Source organism: Protobothrops mucrosquamatus, unplaced genomic scaffold (genome assembly GCF_001527695.2).
Source record: "Protobothrops mucrosquamatus isolate PMUCROS unplaced genomic scaffold, P.Mucros_1.0 scaffold861, whole genome shotgun sequence".
Lineage (NCBI taxonomy): Eukaryota > Metazoa > Chordata > Lepidosauria > Squamata > Viperidae > Protobothrops > Protobothrops mucrosquamatus.
The window spans coordinates 305,541-330,861 of record NW_015387116.1 but is presented as its reverse complement, the minus strand read 5'-3'; the positions used below and the strand labels follow the sequence as shown (position 1 = coordinate 330,861).

The following is a 25,321-nucleotide window of genomic DNA, read 5'->3' as shown; positions in this document are numbered from 1 at the left end:
CTTCTTCTTCTTCTTCTTCTTCTTCTTCTTCTTCTTCTTCTTCTTCTTCTTCTTCTTCTTCTTCTTCTTCTTCTTCTTCTTCTTCTTCTTCTTCTTCTTCTTCTTCTTCTTCTTCTTCTTCTTCTTCTTCTTCTTCTTCTTCTTCTTCTTCTTCTTCTTCTTCTTCTTCTTCTTCCTCTTCTTCTTCTTCTTCTTCTTCCTCTTCTTCCTCTTCTTCCTCTTCCTCTTCCTCTTCCTCTTCCTCTTCTTTTTTTTACAGTATTATTGGGATAGATCTCATGATATACTGAGTAGAAAAATTGTGGATTTGGAGATTAAGAATTTTAAAGATAGAAATGGATGTGTTAAGCCTCACAAAGGCTTAGCAGCTTAACACATCCATTTTGTCTATTCATTCTAGGAAAAATAAGCTAACAATCACAGCACTGTTTTTGCCACTGAATTTTATTATTGCTCAAGGCCACAATACGAAGACTTAGATTCCTATGAAGTTCACCCTATACCTAGCATGAACTGTAAATTGCAAAACACAAAGAAAGACTGGTTTCACACATCTTTCACACAAGTCAAAACTAAAAGAAAAGGAAGAGAAGAATTATGTGAGTCCAGCTACAATAAAGAATACATGAAAGAATAGGATGATCCTGTCTTATAGTTACTAAAGCACATGGCTGGGCTGTTTCAACCAAAGTACAGACAGTGTCACTATGAAGATACACTTGCTTGTATATCATTTGAGCAAAAACCTCTCTAACTCAGTGGTTCTCAACCTGTGGGTCGGGACCCCATTTGGGGTCGATCGACCATTTCACAGGGGTCGCCAAGCAAGGCTGTCCGCCATTTTTTTTGTCCGCCATTTTTTTTGTCCGCCATTTCCCCCCCCTTTTCCGGCGGGTGCCTTACCTCCCTTGGGCTGGGCCAGCTGGTGGTCGGCCTGCTCCGTCTCTGCCGCTTGCCAGCTACGCCTCGGCCGGCGCAGGGGGCGGAACCACGCATGTGCGGCACTCCCGGGCAGGGAAAGTGCTCGACTTACGACCGGTTGGGTAGTTCTCGACTTACGACCGGTTTAGTTCTCGACTTACGACCGGTTTAGTCCTTGACTTACGACCGATTGGGGTCGCGGCATTAAAAAGGTTGAGAACCACTGCTCTAACTGAACTTAACAGAGTTCAGTTCTGAAAGGACAAACCCTTTTCAGGCTGATGCTGAATACATGTCTGGTGAAAGCTCATGGCTGAGCCCTGGAAATACATCTGCCTATCTCTGTATCTATTACATTTGTATACCAACCATTCTGCAAAGACCTCCAATTTAAAACATCACCTGTACAATTAAAAATCTTCAATGCACTTGAAACATTCACCGTTATTTTAAAATATCCCTAATAGAGTCAGTATCAGATTGTCACAACATAGATAATGACAGCAATAACTTAAGGATCCCATAACAATAGAACTGTCAACCAATTGATAACAAAAACAACATACAATACTGTCTGTCTTCTGATTCTTGGAAGAATTAATGGAATCCCCTTCCATTTCAGACCATTGCATTCCTTTTTTCATCCACTGGATCAAAAGCATAGCTGTGAAATGTATTGTTAGATTTTAAGAGGCACCCCAATATCAAATTGAAATTTTATAATCAAGCTTTTAACTCCAGATTTAATGGTGCTTTTACTGAGAGAGGATTGTAGTGCAATGTATAGTTGAAAGTGTACTGTTTTTCTGATTAACCATGGGGTTGTTCTATAGGAAGCAAAAGTGCTAAGAGGAAACTTCATTGATCTTAGAACAAGTGCAGATTTTATGTACGTGCAGTTACAATTTACACTTGTTCAGCTCCCAAACTTATCTGAGAAAAAGGAAAGGAGACAACTTCTTAGAGGAAGAAATTGAAATTTTCCATAAGAAATGTTAAAAGCTCTTTCATGTTCAACAATAGGAATAATGAGTAAGTGAAGAGTAGCCTATATCAGTGATGGCAAACTTTTTAGAGACCGAGTGCCCAAACTGCAACCCAAAACCCACTTATGCATTGTTGGGTGCCGGGTGGGTGTGGCCCATTGGCTGGGTGTGGCCCATTGGCTGGGTGTGGCCCAATGGCTGGGCGTGGCTGCGGTGGTAACGGCAGACTGGGTGGGACTAAAAAGTTCAATCAATTCCAACTTTGCAAGATCTTTTTTTTTCCCGCGAGAAGTTGAAATTGACTGATTGATTGAACCTTTTTTTTGTACACGGCGGTGGAGGCCTAAAGCAAAAAGGTTTTATAAAACCCAGCTGAAGGCCTAGGATTGGGACGACGGCACGCGTGCCCACAGAGAGGGCTCTGAGTGCCACCTCTGGCACCCGTGCCATAGGTTCGCCACCACTGGCCTATATGTTCTCTCATTATTATACAGCAGCTACTTCAAGTGTCAGAGATGAAATACAAATAAAAATTAGAAGAGAATATTTGTAGCTCCAAGTTGATCTGTGGAATCCTTGGTGATCTTTGATTTTGGCTCTTTTCTTGCAGATGTTTCATTATCCAACTAGGTAACATCTAGCACTGATGGTGTTACCTAGTTGGGTAATGAAATGTCTACAAAACAACCAAGCTCAGATAGCACCGAAATCCCCCCAAATAAAGACTACTTTTGACTGAGCCTGAAATGCAGTTCTTACATTTAGGAAGAGTATTGTCTAAAAATGGACATTAATAACAAATAAGGTATTTAATTAATTGCAAAGTTGCTTTTTGAAGGTTTTGCAAACTGGAGACACACAGTATTAGCAGAAATGTAATTATTCCTGAGTAGGTTTTGTAAGCATTCTGAAGCAGAAACCAGAGTGTAAGAGTCATATTTTTGAATGTTAACTATCAAAACAACTCTTTGATGGTTTCCCCAGGGAACCTAAAACATATTATTTTTCTTTCACCTGATTTTGAGCAAAGAGGTTATTGGATGTCATATTCAACTCAATTAAAATTTCTTGTGATGAAACTACTTAATTCATAGGATCAGGTGAAGAGGTAACTTCTTTTTTCTCTCTCTGAATAAAGGAAAGACTAAAAGATTGATGCTTGGAGGTGCATTGGCTATGCAAAAGAAATATTATGGAGAAAGACCCATTTTGATGGTTCTGGTGTTCTCTGTGCTAGTTTGTGTATTATCCCTGTCAAACCATCACAATTGACATGCAGACTACAGCTTGTCTGACCTTTTATCCTGCATTTATGAAAAAAAAACTATTGTGCATATGTCATATATTCCAGTATCTCCTGTGAAAAGCCATGTCAGGTTTCTTCTCCATCCCATTGTCTAGAGAAAATGCTAATGGGAAATATGAAATGTGAATAGTGAAGAGAGAATTACTATAAAAAGGGATGAAAGCAAAGTATTTTTCCCATCTAGCTGGCTGTCATAGAGCAGGGAACTGATCTTTATTCACCATGAATGAGCCAATCTGCTTTATTTAGGATAGACTAAATAATTGGTGACACTCCGGGTCATTGTTTCAGAGATATTTTCTTACCTACACAAACAAACACAATGACCAAGGCAAAAAAAAAAAGGTGTGGAAGTGACTTCTGACATTCTGCCAACTGACTGCAGCTGATTGTCCTCTGGCAGCTAATGGTGGGACATTCTGCGTGTCTCTAGAGAGCTAGGGCAGGACCAATCTATCTGATTTCCAGCAACCAAAGGAAAGGTTGATCTACCCAGCTTCCAGAGGTCTCTAGGGTGAGACTAGTATATTGAACTTCTGGGTGGTGACTCAGTAGTGTGGCAGCACTGAAGCAACCACAAATTCCCCAAATTTCAATCCCATGGGGTCTCCTAAAATGGAGCCTAAATTGTATGCTACTTCACTTCCACTCTCAGGTTTAATGCTTTAAGGAAAGTTGCTGCCTTGAATGAAAAATATTAATGGACACAGGTAGAAACTGGCAATCCTAATTCAATGAGAGTTCAGATTTTGCTTAAAATCTACCTTGAAATTTCTCAGCCATGTTCTTCCCCTGAAAAAGAGAGTTTTTGTTTTTGTACCTTACTTTTGAGGGACTTCCAGTTCAAAATTCTCTTTCTGAGATTACATGAGAAGTTGTAACTGCTGATTTCATTTTCTCTTATCCAACTCCTCATGCTCAACTGTGGTGGCTGCCCACAATATGATCAAGCCCCAGTGTAGTTCCTTTATGATCTATTCCTGGAGATTAAATAGTCCTGTAGAAATTCAAAGAGGCCACTGACTTGCAAAGAGATGCTTGTTTCATGAAAGACAAGGCATTCACACACATTCCTTGCCCGTTTTGAAACCCCACAGGTATAAGAACACATCAGTCTACCTAGGATGATTTTATCAAAAAATCTCCTCCTCCTCCTCCTCTTTGAAAAAAACTTGTCTGTTACTTGTTTGTTTGTTTTATATGGTCTTCTATCTCATAATATTGACTCTGGGTGGTGTGCAAAAATTAAAATCCAACTTGAAGTCCCATCCTGGGTGCCAAATTGTTGAAAGAAAAATCTTCATCAGGGTCCAGTCCAAGCCGGGAATAAACAAAATGGAGACTGCTTTAGAAAGAAAATTGTAGTTTATTGAAGAGCAGAGCCAGACAGAGAGCTCTGGAAAGCTGACTACATGGAACAGGGAGTGGTGGGTTTTTATACCTTCTTGGGCTTTTGTGTCTGGAGTTGTTCCTGTGGCATTGACCTGAGGTTCAATGTGCCCTTCTGGTATTCTGATGGTGGTGGGTTAATCCTATTATGTCCTAAAGGTCATATCCTGCTTTCCTGAGTCTGTGGCTGATAGCTATGTCATGTATTGGATTTTTTTGGGTGAGGGTTGTTAGTTCTAGGGATCTTTGTCTTTCTAATCCCATCAGCACTAAGCTTCCTGGTGCCAGTCTTTCTGAAATGATTATCATGTCTGCATTTCTACAGAGCTGGTTTCTGCTTGGGGGAGGAAGACTTGGGGCTATTAAGAAAAACTGGGCATGCTTTTCTGCCTTTTTAAGATCCTTTAAGGAAATATAATATTCTGCCTTTTTAATATTTCCTTCTCTGGGGGGGGAGGGCTGACTTCCCACACAACAATAACCCAGGTACCCCAGATAAATGACACCTTCCAATCATAAAACATATCAAGCACTGCCACGGAGAAGATATGATTCTTGGATCCAACAAGATGACATTGTTTAATTGAGGGGACTCAGAGCATGCTGTCTCTGCTCGATCTGGTGAGTCAATAAAAAATAATGGGGGGGGGTGGAAAGGCAGCTCTGTAAATAGCCTGGCCCTATTGAATTTTCTCTTTTTGCAATAATATTTAGTTTATTCAAGGAAAGTTAAAATACAAAACATCAAAATATTATAACAAAAAACAAAACAAGGGAAAAAAACCCACCACAAAAAAGATATTGAAAAGAAAAAAATGTTTTGGAAAAAAAAAGATTAACACATACTGTGTACACATAACATCCATTAATATTGTTGTATTATATTAATCAGCATTCAGTCAGGGAGGATGTTACGTGAATTAATTTCAATTAAATCCTCTTTCATCATATTGAAGGGAACTGCTGGAAAATACAGTAAACTGCAGAGATTTATTTATGCGTACATGCATTGCACAAGAGAAATTATAAAATAGCAAGTGCCCAATCTAATGAAATATTGGCTAAGCCGTGTGTTCCTTTACTAGCTGACAAATGTGGATGGAAATTGGAGTCCCTATCTCCTCTCCTTGCAGTTTGTCTAATACGGATCTTGCAAAGAAAGAAACTGACAAAGTGGGGACAAGTGGCTCTAAGAGTTGAAGAAAAATAAATAAACACTAACATCTAAAACACAGCTGCATGATAAGATGTTATGACCAATATTCAATAAAACACCTTTTGCCAAGCAGGTTTGATTTTAGATGCATAGAGCCAGGAAAAGATTGGAGAAAAAATGCTCTAAAGAGCCAGGATTTTTTTAAAGTTATAGCCAACTCGATAAAAAAAAACCTAAATATGCAGCTGTGTTTATTGTTCCCAAATATTATCACAGTGATTATCATACCAACCATGTTTTTGTGATTGCTTATGATTTGAGACAGGGAAAGAATGTAAATGGCCCAATTTCCATTTCCAACCAATTGATCTGAGGGTCTGTTTAGATTTTGTTTAAAAAGAAAAAGGAATTACGCCAAATTGAACAAATCTGCTCCTAATTCGAAAGAACATTAAAGAGTCACATCAGAGTCCCTTGTTGGAAGCTCTGCTGTTTTTTTTTTTTGTTTTTTTTTATGAAATGGAACAAACCTTCACAGCCCACATGAATGCTGAATAGACCAATAATCAAAAGCTGTATTCCTTTCACATAGCATCGAATGACTTGGTTGCAGAATAATTGGATTTCTTGCACATAATGCCTGGCATCCAGGTATCAGGATGCATAGATCTACTGTTTTAAACAGCAGGAAAATAAGTGAGGAATCTGGACTTCTAAAAGAAGTCAAAGCATATTTTTGCTCTGTAAGAAGATAATTGTTTTAAATACATTTGGCTTCTTTAGTAATAGACGACAGAATTTTTCACAAACGAAGGCAAATATACGTGTCCCAGGATAACGTTACAGGATCCAGTCAGGGTTGGTCACCAGGACTAGAGGCTTAGTCTTCTGAGCTTTCGGACTTGTGCTGGAGCCCATCCTCGGAATTTATCTCTTTGGGCTATTCTGTGTATGGTAAATTAGGCATTGCAAAGATCGCTTGGAGGTGGGAGATACAGTGTTGACTTACAACACTTTGTTTAGTGACCGTTCAAAGTTACAAGGGTACTGAAAAAAATGGCTGATGACTGTTTTTTCACACTCACAACCATTGTAGCATCCCCTTGGTCATGAGATCAAAATTCAGACGCTTGGGAACTGACTCACGTTTATGACCATTGCAGTGTCCCAGGGTCATGTGATCACCTTTTGCGACCTTCTTACAAGCGAAGTCAGTGGGAAAACCTGATACACTTAGCAACCTCGTTACTAATTTAACAACTGCAGGCGATTCACTTAACAACTGTGACAAGAAAGGTTGTAAAATGGAGCAAAAGTCACTTAACAAATGTTTCACTTAGCAACAAAAACTTTGGGCTCAATTGTGGCTCGTAAGTCAAGGACTACCTGTATTTCCAAGGTAATCTACTGGATCCCCTACATGGATTGCCCCTGTGACTATGTAGGATAGACAGGGAGGAAGCTAACCTCCAGATTGCAAGAACACAAGCAAGCACTCAGATGAGGAGACCCGAACTCATTAGTAGCCTCACATTGCAATGAACAAGGACATATGTTCAATTTTGCAGCTACTAAGATTGTTGGATGAGCAGGCACAAAAACAGCCGGGGAAGTGATTGAAGCCTGGGAAAGGGACCACTCATAGTTAACAGGAGTGCTGATTTACCACCAGCTTATCAAGTACTTAGGAGGCGAGAGCTTGGCAGCACAAGGAAACCAAGAGCCAATAGCCAGCCATCAACACCCCAATCAACTACTAAAAAGCCACACACAGACAGGCACCATATAAATACCACACAAAAAATAGCCCAAAGCACACTGCTAGAGAGAAATTCCCTGAGGATGCGCTCCAGCACAAGTCCAAAAGCTCGGAAGACTAAAACTTTGGTCCCGGTTACCGACCCAGATTGGATACTAATTTTTCTCTTTCCCCCTCTTATTTCAGCACAGTTTTTCGGACCTCTTTTTAGAGGTTGAGTGCTATTAGTTAAATGGCATTTATGGCTGGTGGCTACTGGCTGGAGGGAGTTGTGACCCTGACAAATGTAGGTAAATGACAGATATGAAAAAAGCACATTAGGAAGGACTGCCTTGTTTTCTCCTTCTCTTCTTTTATCCTCATCGCAGTGCCTCCAGTTCAGCCTCGTTCCTGCCTACTTCTAATGGACTCATGATTCAGTTTTTAAATTAACATCCGAAGGCATCCAGAGGAAATCTGCTTGAATTTTTTTTTCCATTTGTCATTAGACTCGCATGATGTCATGTCTCTTACTAATTTTAGATCTCTGCTCAAAAGCTACTTTTCTGGAACGGCCTCCTGGCATCTTTTTGTTACGGAGAGAAAAATGTTTCTGTTCTATTATTTCTGCTGGCTTGAAGTTTTGATCCTGAGCCTCTCAGGTCTTCTCCAGCCATGTGCATTGTTAGCAATGGTGATGATAATGATCAAGATGATGGTGTCAACACCTTTAACTGGGCGTGCAAAATTAGTCCAACATTGTCAATATCTTCCAGATGCCAAGTATTTACTAAAATATGGGTTGTGTCTGATTCCCTCAAGTGGAATGGAACTGTTTATTTATATTTATCTGGTAAATTAGTTTAACTACTTATTCATTGTTTGTGCAACCTATGAACTTTGAGTAATTGTTGGGTGAGCTGAAAGGTCTTTGCAGCTCTCCCTTTCAATGTGCCTTTCCAAAAGGATTGGACAGGCATGGATTTTCTCCCGGAGTCCATTTCTTGTACCTTTTGGAGCAGAGCTTTTGAGGGAGAGAAGGTAGTCCTCGACTTACACCCATTCATTTAGTGACCATTCAGAGTTACAACGATGTGTAAAAAAAGTGACTTATGGCCATTTTTTCACACCCATGACAGCTGCAGCTTCCCCATGATCACACGATCAAAATTCGGACACTTGGCAACTGCCATGTACTGTATTTATGATAGTTACAATGTCCTGGGATCTTGTGATCACCCTTTGAGAACTGCTGACAAGCAAAGTCAATGGGGAAGCCAGATTCACTTAATAACCATGTTAACAACTACAGTAATTCACTTAACAATTCTAGCAAGAAAGGTCATAAAATGGGGCAAAATGCGCCAGGGAAACCAGGAGATCCAGGCAGTTCAAATGTTTATACAGATTTATTGTGATTTATTTTTACAATAATATTTATTTATTGTAAGCTTAAGCTTCTTCTGCAAGAATCTGAACTACTAAAGGTCAAAGCAATTTGGTGCTAGATAAGGAATTCACGGAGAGCTGGACTTAGATCTCTTGTGGGTGTGAAGGGACTCAAGACTGATGATACGTTTGACCCCTCCCTCAGGCTCAGCCTGGTCATTTCCTACATAAAACTTACTTATCAACTGTCTTAGCAACAGAAATTTTGGACACAGTTGTGATCATAAGTTGAGGACTACTTGTATGCAAATGTTTCATACAAAAACTATCACCAGCCCTGTAGTTTCTTCTTAAAGTGCGCTCAATTTTAGTAACAATATCATCCACATAATTTTCTCAGCAACTTTGCAGAAGGGAGTTTGGTAACCCTACTCCCATGCATTTCTTTTGTCTTTTTTCCCAAACTTTACTCTTCCATCAGAGCACCAACCAGATCCAATCCTGTTTTGATTATGAACCCAGATAAGGTACATCTTTCATTAAACCTTATTTCCCCACAGCCAAAAGTTAGTAGCCAACCTCCTTTTGAGTCATAACAAGTCAAAGCCTGGAACTGAACACCTATGGCATCTGTTTCATAAATCTTTCAGACGCTGTTCTTCTCTTGCATTTGTAGGCTGCATGCATTTTTAATCAGCTTTGAATATTACTTTATATGCAAGCCAGTGTTTGCAGGGTCAGCTGTGGGTGAGAGTTGATACGAATTGGTGGGGTTTTTTGTTTTGTTTTCTTCTCTTGTTCAAACTCCTTTGTCCCTGAACACCACTGATAGAAATAAAAGTCTCAAATATCCCTTTGAAAACTGTTATTTCCAAGAGTACATTTAAAAAGAGATTGAGATGTACCAGGTCTTTGACAATACGAAGTTATACTATAAGGAACCATTAACGTCTGCGCCATTTAACACATTCAGTGGCCTTATTGCAAAAATGGGTAAAATAAAATTGCTACAATTCCATCTTATTATTGGAGAAAACTCCCCCAGAAACTAATTTGGGGACAATGGGGCAGTGGAGTATATTATCAGAAGAGTAGATATATAATTTAGCATAATCATAATGCTTTAAACATTTATGGCATTATTTTGTGCAAGAAATGTGTCATATACAGTATTTGCAGCGTTGACAAAATGGCTATTTGTTACCCCATGTTCTTTTGAATGTCAAATCGTATTCAGGGAAGTATTTGCAGGCCAATAATGTGCAGATGGTATGTTTGGGAGAAAATACTCCCCAACGCCTTAAAATTTCATTCATCCTAATGCTTCACCCCACTTGCATTACTGGAGTATTCTAGTTACATGAAAGACTAGCAAGATAGCAGAATTTACATTCGAAGTAACCCAGATTCAGATAAGGTGATCATAAGTGACCATCCCTATGTGTGATTATCACCTCCTTTTTCTTATAAGAATTTAAAATTTGATTTAAGAATGCCATGTACTTCCCAAAATCCAATTGCTTTGCATCATACATTTTAGATGTTAGGATATTTGATAGGATTTGAGCTTTGTTTGCTTTATTCTGTCTGCAATCTAATTATTGATGGTTGCCTCTATTTCTTGTCTCCATCAGGGGTTTGTTATGCTGAATTTGGGGTGCGGGTACCAAAAACAACAGGTTCTGCCTATACCTACAGCTATGTGACGGTGGGAGAGTTCGTGGCTTTTTTTATCGGATGGAACCTAATCCTCGAATATCTGATTGGCACAGCAGCTGGTGCCAGTGCTCTCAGCAGCATGTTCGACTCCCTGGCCAATCACACCATCAGTCACTGGATGATTGACAGCGTTGGGACTTTGAATGGATTGGGTGAGAATGTCCTGAATATAAACTAGTTTTTATGCCTGATCATACTACTTGGACTCTGAAAACCAGCCGAATTCTTGCTGGAGAGTAAATATGCCAAGATGCTGCTAATAATTTCAAGGGTCCCACTTCAATGTCTGTAGACCCCAAGTTAATATGAAATATATAGGATTCTGCCCATATATTGGGCAGAATGAGACAGATGCTTCAGATGGCAAGGTTTAGGATTGAGAAGTATATACCACACATGGTGTATCTGTGTCTCTGAACATGGTCTTTTGACTTTTTCAACAACAGAAAGAATATTGTCCCCTCACCAATGTTGGAAAAAGATTCAGCTGCTATTGTGGCCCACTTCTGTGCATGGCATGGGAAGAACATCACTTTTTCCTTTCCTCTGGAAAAATAAAATTATTAAACAACACTTGGAGTTTGGGCATGTTTTTTTTTAAAAAAATAAGTTTTCTAAAGGTCCCACAGAAAGATGGGGGGAAAAACCACAGAGAAGCTATGAGGACAACTATGTGATTTCATTGTCATGTAAATGAGCGTAGCCTAACATGGTAGCAAATGCCTTGAGCAGGGGTCTTCAAATCTGTCCCTTTTATAACTTGTGGACTTCAACTCCCAGAATTCTTCAGCCAGGCAGGCTGGCTGAGGAATCCTGGGAGTTGAAGTCCACAAGTCATAAAAGGGCCAAGTTTGAAGACCCCTGGCCTAGAGTGAAATCATCTCAGAAGTCATTTTCTCTGCCATTATATTGATTCTGTCTAGATTTCTGGAATCGCTCATTGTTTTCTTTTCACAGGTAAAGGGGAAGAGTCCTACCCTGATCTACTAGCTTTGGTTATTGCAGTGATTGTAACTATCATAGTTGCTTTGGGAGTGAAAAACTCAGTAGGATTGAACAATGTGTTGAATGTGATCAATTTGGCTGTGTGGATCTTCATCATGATTGCAGGCTTTACCTATGTGAATGGAGAATACTGGGCCGAGGGGCAGTTCCTGCCATTTGGATGGTCAGGGGTGAGTGAATATTTTATGACAATTTGATAGAAGTAAAATTGGGAAATGGCGATAGAGCTCTAGAATGGTGTTTCTCAACCTTGGTAACTTTAAGATATGTGGATTTCAGTTCCCAGAATTCCACAGCCAATTGCTCTAGGTCAGGGGTGTCAAACTGCCGGCCGGCGGGCCATATGCATCATAGCGAAACCGGGACTACCTCATTGCTGGCAATGGCAAAAAAAGTCATGATATGTTGTGACACATCACGTGACGTTGCGAGTTTGGCACCCCTGCTCTAGGTAGTTAACAGTATATTATCAATGGTTTTGATTAGAAGAAAATGTCATAAGCCACTTAAAGAGACTTTGCTACAAAACTCATCACTACCCATCATTCTTCATTAGAAGAAGGTGTATTTTTGAGGTGTTAATGTAAAGTTGCGTGGATTGTCTGAATTTGGAACCTAAGCAGAATTCTTATTGGCTAGTATATCAGTGAGAGACAACAGAGAATTCCAAGTATAGGGACAAACTAGGAAATTGGGGGGAAAAACCATCCCTCATGATAGCATAGCAAATTCTTCTGCTATTTTTTCCAGAAAACTGTGGACATATTTGTGAAATGATTGAGATTTGAACTTGATTCAAAGGAGCCTTTACTTTTTATGTGCCAAATGATACATGTTAGGGCTTTGTTTGTTATAAGAAAGCATAATAATTCAAATTATACAGAGGACAATATAGAACAGATTGCACATTTGTATTTACAAACGTAAATAGAAAAAATCTTTTCCTCTAGAAATTAGGCTGCTGAAGGGTTTGGGGTACACTAGAAGTGGCTTATTTGTCATTCAGCGTATATCCCATTCCTTTTTCTAAATATAATGGAATAACAATCACAGTATTTTGTAGCTGAACTTGGATCTGTACTAGAATATTCTGAAGTGTCCTAGGATGAATAGATATACACCTTTAACCTGTCAGTAATGAGACAGAGGCAATATTTTACAAAGCATAATCCAAACTATGCATGTTTCCATGTACACAGAGCCTCTCTTCCACCCGTTTATTTTAATTTTGTTGTTTCAATAAAATATAAAAATAGTGATGTCTGGTTAACCTTTTGGACTCAAGAGCCACTGTATTGTAAGCACAATGCCCCGAAGGTCCATTTGAGTCCAAAACACATTGGGCTGTGGAATAATTACATTTTTTTCAATTGCAGGTAGATTTTCTGAACTGTTTGTTAGGTTTTATGTTGTTGTGCTGCTCATCCCTCCATGGGGATTCAGTTAAGAGTTGCAGCATCCAATGTGCCTTCAGAATATTCTCCGGAGAGATGGGAGCTTCAGACATTGAAATGCTTTCTTCTATCAGTAGGAGTCAGTGAGGTCCCCAGCCATAATACATTTCACAGCATTGCTAGAAAGACCATAGCTGACTTCCAGAGGTTGCTTGGACTGTAGAACCTACTAACCTTGGTTAATACATCCAGAGTTTGGGGATGATAGGAATTTATTTGTGTACAGGTAGTCCTCGACGTACGACATAATTATGCCCAACATTTCTGTTGCTAAGTGAGACATTTGCGAAGTAGATTTTGCCCCATTTAATGACCTTTCTTGCCACGGTTGCTAAGTGAATCACTGCAGTTGTTAAATTAGTAACGCTGTTATTAAGTGAATCTGGCTTCTCCATTGACTTTGCTTGCCAGAAGGTCATAAAAGGTGATCACATGACCCCAGGACACTGCAGCCGTCATAAACATGAGTCAGTTGCCAAGCGTCTGAATTGTGATCATGTGACCATGGGGATGCTGCAATGGTCATAAGTATGAAAAACAGTCATAAGTCACTTTTTTCAGTGCCATTGTAACTTTGAACAGTCACTAAATTAACTGTTGCAAGTCGAGGATTATCTTTAATTATTAAATGTATAGGTTGGCCAACTCCATCCCAGTTCTGGGCAGTGTACAATATCAACCATTCAAAACAATGCAACAAAAACAATATACAGAGCAAATGTCAGGGGAAATGACACAACTTCTAATAAATATCCCCCAAGGGATCCATCACCCCTCATAACCCCAAAGCCCTCCTGGGGGGCAGCCATACAAAACTTGGGGAGTGGTAAGGAAATATCCTTCAAAGGGACAGGAACTATGAAAGAGAAGATCCATCCTCTGAGTCCTATCAGGTGACACTATTTAATGTATGGGACCTGGAGCAAGCTGGCTCTGCCAGTTTGTAAAGGATGAGCAAAACTACAGAGGACAGATGATCCCTGAGGTAATGAGGCCCTATGCCATAAACGGCTTTATATGTGATAGCCAGCACCTTGAATTACACTTGGAAATTTATTGGAAGTCAATTCCTTTTTTTTTCTTTTCTCCCTTCTTTTCTACACTTTTCCTTTCCCCCTTTCCCTCCCTTTTTTCCTACTATTTGCTTTTATGTTTTTGTATTTTATATTATAAATTAATTATAAAAAACTGTAAAATCGGAACTTTATTGGTAACCATACAAGTGTAATACAGATATTTTGCGGCACGCTCATAATTTGCAATAATCCAAATGCAAGCTGGCCATAAATGGGTGCACTTGAAATACAGGTAGGCCTTGACTTATGATCAGTTGCATTACCAGCCATTCAAAGTTATGCTAAGCCCCCAGAAAGTTAATTATGATCTGGATTTGAACTTCCAATGGCTGTGCCCTTGTTAGTCACATGACCACATTTTGAACGCTTGGCAACGGGAACACATTTTGTATCCATTTGCGACATCCCATGGTTCCACAGCTGTGATTTACAATGTTTTTGTTCGCAACTGGCAGTCACTTCCAGTTCCCTGTAAAAAAAAAAACACCCCAAAATGAACTTAATGACCACAGTGTTTGATTTACAATCACCATGTTCACTTAACAACCACCACAAAAAAGCTGTAAAATCAGACACAGTCATTTAAAGACCATCATAACTTACACCAGTAATTGAGTCCTCAATTATGGCCATAGGTAGGTGGAGGACTACTTATACTAGATGAATTTGTGCAAAACCTTTTCTGGCCACAGCTGCCCTGGGCTCCTGAAGCAGGAACTAGGAGACCCAAACACTCCCAATTTGTCACATCTGGAGGGAGTGCTGCCATTCAGAACTAAAGATGGAACATCTCCAGATCTGAAGAGTCCAAATACAACCACTTGGTCTTGTCAAGGTTGAGTTTCAGCCTATTCCTCCCTGTTCAGACTCCCAACAGCCTTCAGACATCTGGGCAAGATCTTGGCAACAGGAGCTGATTGAACCAAGGAAGTAATTGATGCTTGAAGACAGTAGGAGAAAGGGGGGGGGGGAATGGAAAATTTCATGGATCTTAACAGGCTTTAATTTTAGTTAATATTTCAAGAAGATGCACACATAATAGAGGGAAACAAAATGGAACTGATGCCATAATGAAATAGGCTAGGTCACTCCCATATATATATATATATACAAAATCCTAATTTTCATCTCGTTCCATGTTTTCTAAGTCTCCAACTTTTCTCCAGATGAGGTGCATCTCCCTGTGATGGAAAGCAAAAAGACTAAAGCAAAATGGAACTTAGACCAGTTTTTTAAGAGCTCATTTATGAGAGAGAATGACCTTTCTGCTTCAAATTAGTTGCTCAGAATTTGAATTTTCAAGGTTAGGCCAATTTTTCTCCTCAGTCTAGATTGGCAGGTTTAGACTGGATTAACTCTTTCCGGTTTGGAATTCCCTGACACATATACACAGCCCTCAGTTCCTCCACTTCTCAATGTTTTCTTTTCCTTTCCTTACAGAAATGTGCTTCTCTTTTACTGCTCATTTTCAAATTAACCCTCCTCTGATGTCTATGCCTGAATTTTATTCAGGTAAACCCAAAAGACAACAGTTCTTTCCCAAGTTGTCAAAATTGAAAGGGCTCCAAAGGGAATTATTCAGGAGGGTGATATTAGCAATTCATAAACATAATTATCTTGCTCTCTGAAGAATTGAGGACTTAACAAACTAATTAAGCAATGTATGATTAAATTGCCTGGCATCAAGAGGCAGATGAGTTGCTCATTGAGACGAACAGTGATACAAGCAAAAATCAAGTTTTGTTAGGAAGGGCTATCTAATAAAACATACCCAGGTCTTTTCTTATTATACAATCATCCTGGCTTATTCACAGAAAATGGGTCAAATTCTCTTTGTCACCCTGCCATATCTTCCTTTTAATTCCCAGGGGATTCTCTCCAACCAACTTGACATTCCTGATAGAATGAAGAAAGGGAGGATTAATCTTTTTTAGTTATTTTTTTTATTTTACCTTGTCCAATGATTCAGTTTATGTAAGAGTGAAGTTATCTCCCACACCAAGTGAGGTGGGTGCGGTTTCGGCGTGACGCATCCGGCCCACAGGCCAGCAGTTTGACATGCCTGATCTAGTTCCATGCAGCCCAACTATTCCATTATTATTATTATTATTAAAAAAATTGAGAATTGGAATAAGAGAAAAACAGTAAGTGAAGCCATTCTAGTCAACCCAGGGAAATTTATGAAAGAATGTAACAAGGGGGCTACATTGATTTGCAGAGAGTGCAAATCTGAGCTTGGTTAGCATTGATGGTGCTGATGACGTTACCTAGTTTGGTAATGAAATGCCTACAAGAAAACAACCAAGGTCAGAGAGCACCAAGGACCCCAAAGGAAACTTTTAAGTAAAGATTCAATAAGCTTTAATCATCATTGTATAGCATTAATGGGCAACATTATATAAATGCTTTGCAGGTACTACAAGGGGCAGCCACTTGCTTTTATGCCTTCATTGGTTTTGACATCATTGCTACTACAGGAGAAGAAGCCAAGAGTCCCAATACATCTATCCCATATGCCATCACTGCTTCGTTGGTCACATGCCTTGTAGCATATGTATCTGTAAGTAAGAAATTTTTCTCAATAAAATTTTCTGCTTTACAGGAGAGAAAAGGTGCACATGAAAAGGTGCACAGTTTCCACACAAAAAACTGTTTCAAATATTTGTCAATTCATCACTGCACTATGAAGTTAATTTTCCCAACCAGGTAACCAGGACAAACTGGATTACAGCTCCTACAATTCTCAACTAGCATCACAATAATGTATATCTCCAAGGGGGAAAAAATCTGAATGATCAGCTTTTCTTAAAGTAGTTTGGCAATCTGTATTAGGCTATCATATCAGTTGGGAAACACCCAACCAAGTGGGGGGGGGAGCCTCAAGTCTGGGATTAGCTTTGAGTCCTTGCACAGCTGCAAGAGGTCCACAACTGACCCTCCCCTCCTTAAGCTCTACAGAACCTTAACCACTGTTCCCAGGCTAAGACTGGCAGTCTGGGGAGATTCCTGTATAATAGGCAGACTATAATAAACCGTTGAGCTTGCATCTTACATGTGTAGTTTTGATTACTTTGTCTGACAAAGTAAAAAATCTAGAACAAAGCATATTTCTCATGAATTTAACCAGCCCAGATACAGGAACTATAATTATATAATTCTGGCAAGAGCCAGAACTTTGTATCTCCCTCGACACCCAAAGCAAGTAAAATGAGGAGGAGGAGGAGGAGGAGGAGGAGGAGGAGGAGGAGGAGGAGGAGGAGGAGGAGGATATGAAAGTAGATCTAAGGGTCCCTTTTTTCCTGCATCATCTGCTGTGAACCTAGTCCCTTCAGAGGTCTCAAAAGCACAGTGATAAATTAAATAGTTACCTAGATTAGCAGAAAATATATTTAAAGTCTTCACACTTTGCAAATGTTGGCAATTACAAAACTTTTTAAAAGAAATCTATCAGGGGCAAAAACCAGCTGGAATTCTGCTCTACTAATATGGGGATAATACCTTAGAGAGTATTTGAATTCAATGCTCCACAGCTAGTTTTGATTTTTATGAAAAGACCATCAAAGGAATTTTAACTGATAATTGAATGGGAATTTAGTTTATTATTCTTGCAGTTCTAGTGCCAGAAAGGAGAGAAAGACATTTGTAACATTTTCTGTCTGAGAAAATAAAATAGCCAGAAAGAGGGGAGGGAGGGAGTAATTCCCTGTCCTATCCAGGCAGCAAAAGATCTTAGTTCAGTCTTGCTAACAAAGAATGAGATAAGTTTGCTATTTCTAATCTTGTCTTTGCCTATTTTATATTCACATTCCATTTTACACAAATACACACACACACACACACACACACACACTATTCATACAGAAGGCACATGCTGCTTGGGTTACATATTGTCCCTATTTAAATAATCCTCCCATGCATATCTTTCATATACTTACAGTTAACTGTTGTTGTAAAATGCTGCCTATCCAACAACTCCATTTATCCTTTGGCTTTGCATACTGATGTTTTGTTTTTTTAAAAAAAAATCTGAACTATTGGAATACTCATAAACATTCCACAACTTCTCAGTAGCAAAACGTAACTCCTTTCAGTCAATGAAGCCAGAACTTGTTCACCAATAATTATAAGGGCAGCTAACATTTCATTGCAGGTTAAACTTTCTTTTACATTATGGAATTATCTCCTTTTTAGATTTGCGAAACTTGGATTTTTTAAAAAGAAAATATAGGAAATAGTAGTACTAAAGAGATATTTAATTTAGTGTAGCATAGTTTAGAATTTCACTATTTCCTTATTTTCTTTTTTTTATTAATTTGGTTTAGAGGACCATCTGATTCCTAATAATTCTGGATGGCTCACAATATTAAAAAGGTAACAACAATGCAAATCCCTCCCCCAAAACAAAAACAAGATCAGCTCAAAGATAAATATATAGACAAAGAAAAAAATTATCTGACTGAAAAGCCCTCTGGAAATATCAGTTTTCTGCTGTTCTCAAACAGTTTTGACCAAAAAAGTCAAATACCAGCATAACTACTGTATATAAGTTTTTAGTCGTTTGAAATAATATACTGAAGTTCAGTATTAGTGGAACCTCAAATTTCTTTTCGTCCGTGTCCCTCTCGTTGACTATCTGTCTTCCTGTTTTCTACAATAGGTGAGTATTGTCTTAACACTGATGGTGCCATACAGTGACATTGATACGGAATCGCCCCTGATGGAGATGTTTGCAGCTCATGGGTTTTACACGGCCAAGTTCATTGTTGCTATTGGATCTGTTGCTGGGCTCACCGTGAGCTTGTTGGGCTCCCTCTTCCCGATGCCTCGGGTAATTTATGCTATGGCTGGTGATGGACTTCTCTTCAGGTAAGATGTTAACCTACATCCACACCACACTGACAATCACAGGGCTGTGGAGTCGGTAGATAAATGTTCCGGCTCCGACTCCGACTCCTCAATTTTTTGTACTTCCGACTCCGACTCCCCGACTTCGACTCCTCTGTATTAATAAGCTAACAATTGGAGTTTACAAGTTTTTATAGCCTTAGCTGAATGACAGCAGTTTTTCCAATGGTTTACAGCTTCAGTCTTGAACTATTGACCCTCCATTCCCTTCACTTATACAAGTGTCTCTAGTCCTGCAAAAAACATATTTACTTAATCCCTTATCAGTGAGAGGCTAGGTTACCCATGGGCGCTGCGTTCCCTGTAACAGCAGAANTTTGCGGTTACGTGAGGCACTGCATGCATTGGTCTTTATTCTTACAGTAGAGAAGTCATTAATTATAACTTTTTGTGAATTGGGACATTTAAACTTGCTTTTTTTTTAATTCCAATCTAAATTTAGTAGGAGTCGGAGTCGGTGCATTGTTTGCCGACTCCGACTCCGACTCCAGGTACCCAAAATTTCCTCCGACTCCGACTCCTCGACTCCGACTCCGACTCTGACTCCACAGCCCTGGACAATCACAGTGCAAACAAGTACAAATGCCTAAAATACTTTAAATCCTGACAAGGAGGTTGAGGTTCTCCTTGGGTGGTGGCTTTCTTCAATGCTGAGATAACATCTCAAAGCAGTTATGCAGAAAATGTGTGGATTATTTTCAGACAACGGGGTGAATGTGATGGCTCCATGGCCTTCCCGTATTCTTCTCATTATCTGTCAGCTTCAGTGGAGAGAGGGTTGTGGTTTGTATCTAATTCAAGTTTCCCATTAAGTTCAAACCAGAAAATTCTAATTTTATTTATCTATTTAGAAAATGTATATGGCCACCCGCTCACTAACAGTGACTCTGGCAGCTTACAAAATGTAATTAAATAATCAAGATAATAAGCCAGGATCTTCTCTAAGTTCTTTGGCTCAAATGTAATGGCAATTCTGGTTTAAACTGGGAGCTGCTCACTGGAGAAGTCATGAAGAGAGAGGAGGAGCACGTGAATGGATAGGAGTACAATCCTTATCCATAATTCATCAATCATGAATGAATTAAGGGACAATTGTCCACTGTCTATTGCCATGTAAATATTCCACAGTCACCGTGGTTCAATGAGCATATAATTGAATTTTAACATATTTGGCCTACATCTAAAATCTAAACAATATAAGAAGCTTATTTTAGAGTTGAAAGGTTCAGTGAGAAGGGACGTGCATCAAATCCAAATTATGAATATTGCTATGCCAATAGTGTGAGGCATGCCGGGTCAGCCATTTCATGTGGAGAAGCCCAACTGAGCTGGGTTTTGACTCATTTCAACATCACAAGGGTCTTTCAGAGGGCAGAAAGCTAAATTAGCAATGCAAAGCAGGCCATCTGCGAAACCCAATTCTGTAATCTAAGAAAGAGAAATGATGAGGAAGCTTAGAAGGAATAGCTGGACATCATTCTCTATTTCCCGACTGTCTCGATCTGCTAAATGTTAAGGCAGGTCTGTGTGTATCTTGGAGGAATTGGGTTCGTTTGTCTAATAGTTTCCCTTGCAGATACTTTCCTTGCCACATAAATGAATAGAATAAATAAAGTGAGCTGCAACTGGGGACACTGGAGGTGGGATTGACCTTTTCCCCTGTTCTTCATTGAAAGTTTTAAGGAAGTTTTCAGGCTTTCTTCCTGTTGTGTAACATAGTACAGTCTCTTTCTTCAACGCATTGTCCTCCTGTATGGAAATGTAACTTTCAGAATTCCAAGTCAATATAGCTTTGATCTGTTCTGGCTGGGAATTTATGGTCTACCTCAACACACCTGAAGGACAGTAGATCATGAAATCCTATCCCACCCAACTGTCTGTGGTGTTGCCTGTCTGTAATGTTAAATATGGAGTTGATGCTAAGTAACTTTCCTTCTTTTCTCCCTAGATTCTTGGCCCATGTAAGCTCCTATACTGAGACCCCTGTAGTAGCATGCATTGTCTCAGGATTTCTGGCAGCACTCCTCTCCTTGCTAGTGAGCCTGAGGGACCTGATAGAGATGATGTCCATTGGTACTTTGCTTGCCTACACCTTAGTCTCTGTATGTGTCCTACTTCTGCGGTATCAGCCAGAGAGTGATATTGATGGCTTTGTCAAATTCCTTTCTGAAGAGCACACGAAAAAGAAAGAAGGGATTTTAGCTGAGTGTGAAAAAGAAGTTTGCTCTCCAGTTAGTGATGGGGAAGATTTTGCAGGACCCCCCACCAACACCTGTGGTGCAAAGAACCTCCCTTCCTTGGGTGACAACGAGATGCTAATTGGAAAATCAGACAAGTCCACCTACAACATCAACCATCCCAACTATGGCACAGTTGACATGACCTCGGGAATAGAAGCAGATGAGTCTGAAAACATCTATCTCATCAAGTTGAAGAAATTAATAGGACCACGATATTACACTATGAGAATCCATCTTGGACTGCCAGGGAAAATGGACAGGCCTACAGCAGCTACAGGCCAGACTGTTACCACCTGTGTACTCTTGCTGTTTGTCCTTATGTTTGTCTTCTGCTCTTTCATTATCTTTGGAGTGGACTATGTTTATGACCAGAGCTGGTGGGCAATTCTTCTAGTGGTCCTCATGGTCCTGCTGATTATTATGTTGGTCTTTGTTATCCTTCAACAGCCAGAAAACCCCAAAAAGCTGCCTTACATGGCCCCCTGCCTGCCTTTTGTTCCTGCATTTGCTATGCTCGTGAACATCTATCTCATGCTGAAACTTTCAAAGATCACTTGGATACGGTTTGCTGTCTGGTGCTTTGTGGGTATGTCCTGAATTTGAAATGGGAGTAATCAAAGCAGCCTTTCCAAAAATAGGACCACCCAATGTTGGACTGAAACTTTAATTCCTATCTTCGTCAAGGTTTTTCTTGATTTGATGGTACCTTCAGGGTTCGGAGCCATGCTGGCGCACTGGTTAAAATGCAGTATTGCAGGCTAACTGCCCACAGTCAGGAGTTTGATCCTGACTGGCTCAAGGTTGACTCAGCATTGTAAACCTCCCAGAGAGTGCTGTAAAGCACTATGGAGCAATATATAAGTCTAAGTGCTATTGATATTGCTATTTGGAAGCACCTTGTCTCAAAATCCTAAGTAGCCAACAGTGAAAATGTTCAGGCAATTCTCCATGGCTTTGCAAATCACGGTTTATAAAGCCATGAAGAAACACCATGTCAGCTGTCAGTAATGGGAGCTGCTGTCCATTCAGCATATCTGCAGAGTCTGAGAGAAACCTATTTCATTAGAGAAAGGAAATAGCTGAATTGGCTTTTCAAAAATTATTTGACTCAATATCCTGAGGCATAATGTGATTCCAAATACAGGTAATAAAACATGATTTATGACTTACTCTACATTGTCTGAACCTGCTCGTTAAGTCACAGTTAAACAATGACATTAATTAATGAATTAGGGAATGCCTTCACATAACTTCACTAGGTTGAAAAATAAATTATCTGGGACCATTCCAGACTACATTTACATGGTGAACTATTGGAACTTTAAGTAAAACGGCCTCTTGTTTATTCACATCCATTGTTTACATTTTAAGTCCATTTGCAGATTGTTCCTTTCGAATGCTCTTTTTAATCTCTGTTTTTCTATGGCTATTTTTTGAATAACCTAGAGAGAATGGGCAGCCTCTCTGATTTTAAAAAAAATTTAATTAGGTGATGCATGTATCTTGTTTTGAACATCTTATGAAAAACATACAAGTGGGAAAGCTAAAAGAAAAGGAAAAATAGACTGTCCTTCTTCAACATTGTTCCTTTTCTGCCTGGGTGTCTTGTTTTGTAGCTCAACAATGTAATAAATAATACATATTTTGTTGGGGAGAAAGAATTCATTGTGGAAGAAGCAGGAACAACAGAACTGAGCCAATTATATAACTATCCAGCAGTGTATATATTCCATACTTGAATTATAAATATTATAAAGTAAACTATTCAACATTATAGCAGTTAATTACAGTGGATCTCTGTGAATTGCCTCCTCTAGGCACTTCATACTCAGGAGATGACCTTGTTCTCTGCAAGGCTATGAGGTAACACAATTTGCAGCAGCGAGGCACTTCTTCTTGCCTCACATACACAACACGCAGTTCAGGTTGCCTAAAGCAACCTCTCCGTGTCTGCTGCAGATGTGTAAAATCTTTTTCCAGGCGTTGGGACTGCCAGGAGAGAACTCAGAAACAAGGCAAAGTGAAACAGTATGACTGCCTTGTCCCAAAGGTGCTTTTCAAAAGGCAACTAGACTTTCCAGGGTTTTTTTATTTTCCTTGAAAACATTTCACACTTCTTATCCAAGAAGCTTCTTCATTTCTGACTGAATGGTGGGGAGTAGAAGGATTTATATTCTTTGCAGTCATCTGGTTGTTAGCATTCAGAAGGTCGGTGGTTAGCTCTCTGTGGAGGCCACTTGGGGATTTATCTGTACCCTCAGGGTCACCTGAATCAGGGTGCAAATGGGTGTGAAACCTGGGGACTGCTGAAAGGTCCCACACCCATTTGCACTCTGATTCAGGTGACCCCGAGGGTACAGATAAATCCCCAAGTGGCCTCAATGACTCTCAGAGAGCTACCATTAGAGTGCTAATAACCAGATGATGCAAAAAAAATATAAATCCTTCTATTCCCCACCATTCAGTCAGAAATGAAGAGGCTTCTTGGATGAGAAGCAAAATGTTTTCAAAGAAAAAACCCCAAGAAAGTCCAGTCGCCTTTGAAAAGCACCTTTGGGACAACCATGACCTGGATGACTGAGAATCTCTGTAGACATATGGCTGCCTTACTTTGATTTTAGAAAGTAGGAGGAAAAGTCCTGCATTACTTCATGAAGCAGCTTGGAAGGGTTGTTTCACTTCAAACACTGTCAAAGTGAGATCCTTCCAAAGCTTTGTGTAGTCCTAATGTAGGTCAGCCTTCTTCTTTAGTAAAAGCAGATCAAAAAGAAGGAGAAGGCAAAGTTTGATCAAATATACTATGATTACATTTTTCATCTACAGGACTTTCTCTGTTGCTCAATGTCTATGGAGATTCTCAGTCATCCAGGTCATAGTTATCCTAAAGGTGCTTTTTCATGAGGTAACTGGACTTTCTTGTTTTTCTTTGAAGACGTTTTGCTTCTCATCCAAGAAGCTTCTTCAGCCCTGACTGGATGGTGGGGAACTGGCAATACTCAGGTGACCCAGACAACACAGATAAACTCCAAGTGGCCTCAACGACTCTCTAAAAGAATGCAAATGACCAGCTATCTGCAAGAAATATAAGTCCATTCCCCACCATCCAGTCAGAGCTGAAGAAGCTTCTTGGATGAGAAGTGAAACGCCTTCAAAGAAAAAACAAGGAAGTCCAGTTGCCTCTTGAAAAAGCACCTTTGGGTTCTCTCTTGCTCCTCGCTTTGTCAACTGACCATGATTAAAATAAATATGGGGGGCTTGAACATAGCCATTCATGGGCCAAATTCTCTTCTCTTTTCCCTAGGACTGCTGATTTATTTTGGCTACGGCATATGGAACAGTACGCTGGAAATCACAGCTCGAGAGGAGGCTTTGCACCAAAGCACTTACCAACGTTACGATGTTGATGTGGATCCATTCTCCATTGAAGAAGGATTTGACTCCGCTGGGAATGAAAAGTTCCAGGACTGGGATCCTGCTGATGACAAAGGTTTCTCTTACCAGCAGATGGCTGAAGGAAAGGAAAGCAGTCGGACAAGTAGCAAATCAAAGAACAAAGCCAAACATAAACAGAACTCAGATGCATTGATTTCTAATGATGAGTTAGACTACTCACCAGAGTAGATGCGATAGAAACACAACCATGTCGTTTTATTTTATTTGGTCACTAAGCTAACACTTGGGCTGAAATTCAGGGGCAGTATTCACACAACCTGTTCAACCCAGTTACTGGATTCACCCATTTGGGGGGATTAATATTATGAACCATGATGGCCTAACTCAATAAGCATTTCCACAACATGGCAAGCTTCATGAGTTACTAGCAAACTCAACATATTGTGCAAATGCATTTGTTAGGTCTTTAACTGACCCAGTTAAGAGTGTTGTGTGAATCAAGGCAGCAACTTCATTTGAAACCATTCTTATCAAGGTTTGGATCCTTCTGCCAGTAATTACTTCACTCACTCACTGCTGCTCAGGATGGTTCTGTCAAGGGTTCATTCTGAATCCACTGAAGGTCCAACTAAAGGAATCAAAAC

General features: G+C 39.7%; 1 protein-coding gene across 1 annotated transcript in view; it reads left to right on the top strand.

Moving 5' to 3' along the window:
- SLC7A14 (solute carrier family 7 member 14) overlaps positions 1-24,905 on the top strand; it is a 27,701-nt gene extending 2,796 nt beyond the window's left edge. The window contains exons 2-7 of the mRNA XM_015819127.1: positions 10,520-10,756; positions 11,562-11,779; positions 16,553-16,699; positions 18,797-19,005; positions 20,993-21,870; positions 24,586-24,905. Coding sequence (XP_015674613.1) covers positions 10,520-10,756; positions 11,562-11,779; positions 16,553-16,699; positions 18,797-19,005; positions 20,993-21,870; positions 24,586-24,905 — 2,009 coding nt within the window. The remainder of the gene's footprint in view (positions 1-10,519; positions 10,757-11,561; positions 11,780-16,552; positions 16,700-18,796; positions 19,006-20,992; positions 21,871-24,585) is intronic.
- The last annotated feature ends 416 nt before the right edge of the window (positions 24,906-25,321 follow it).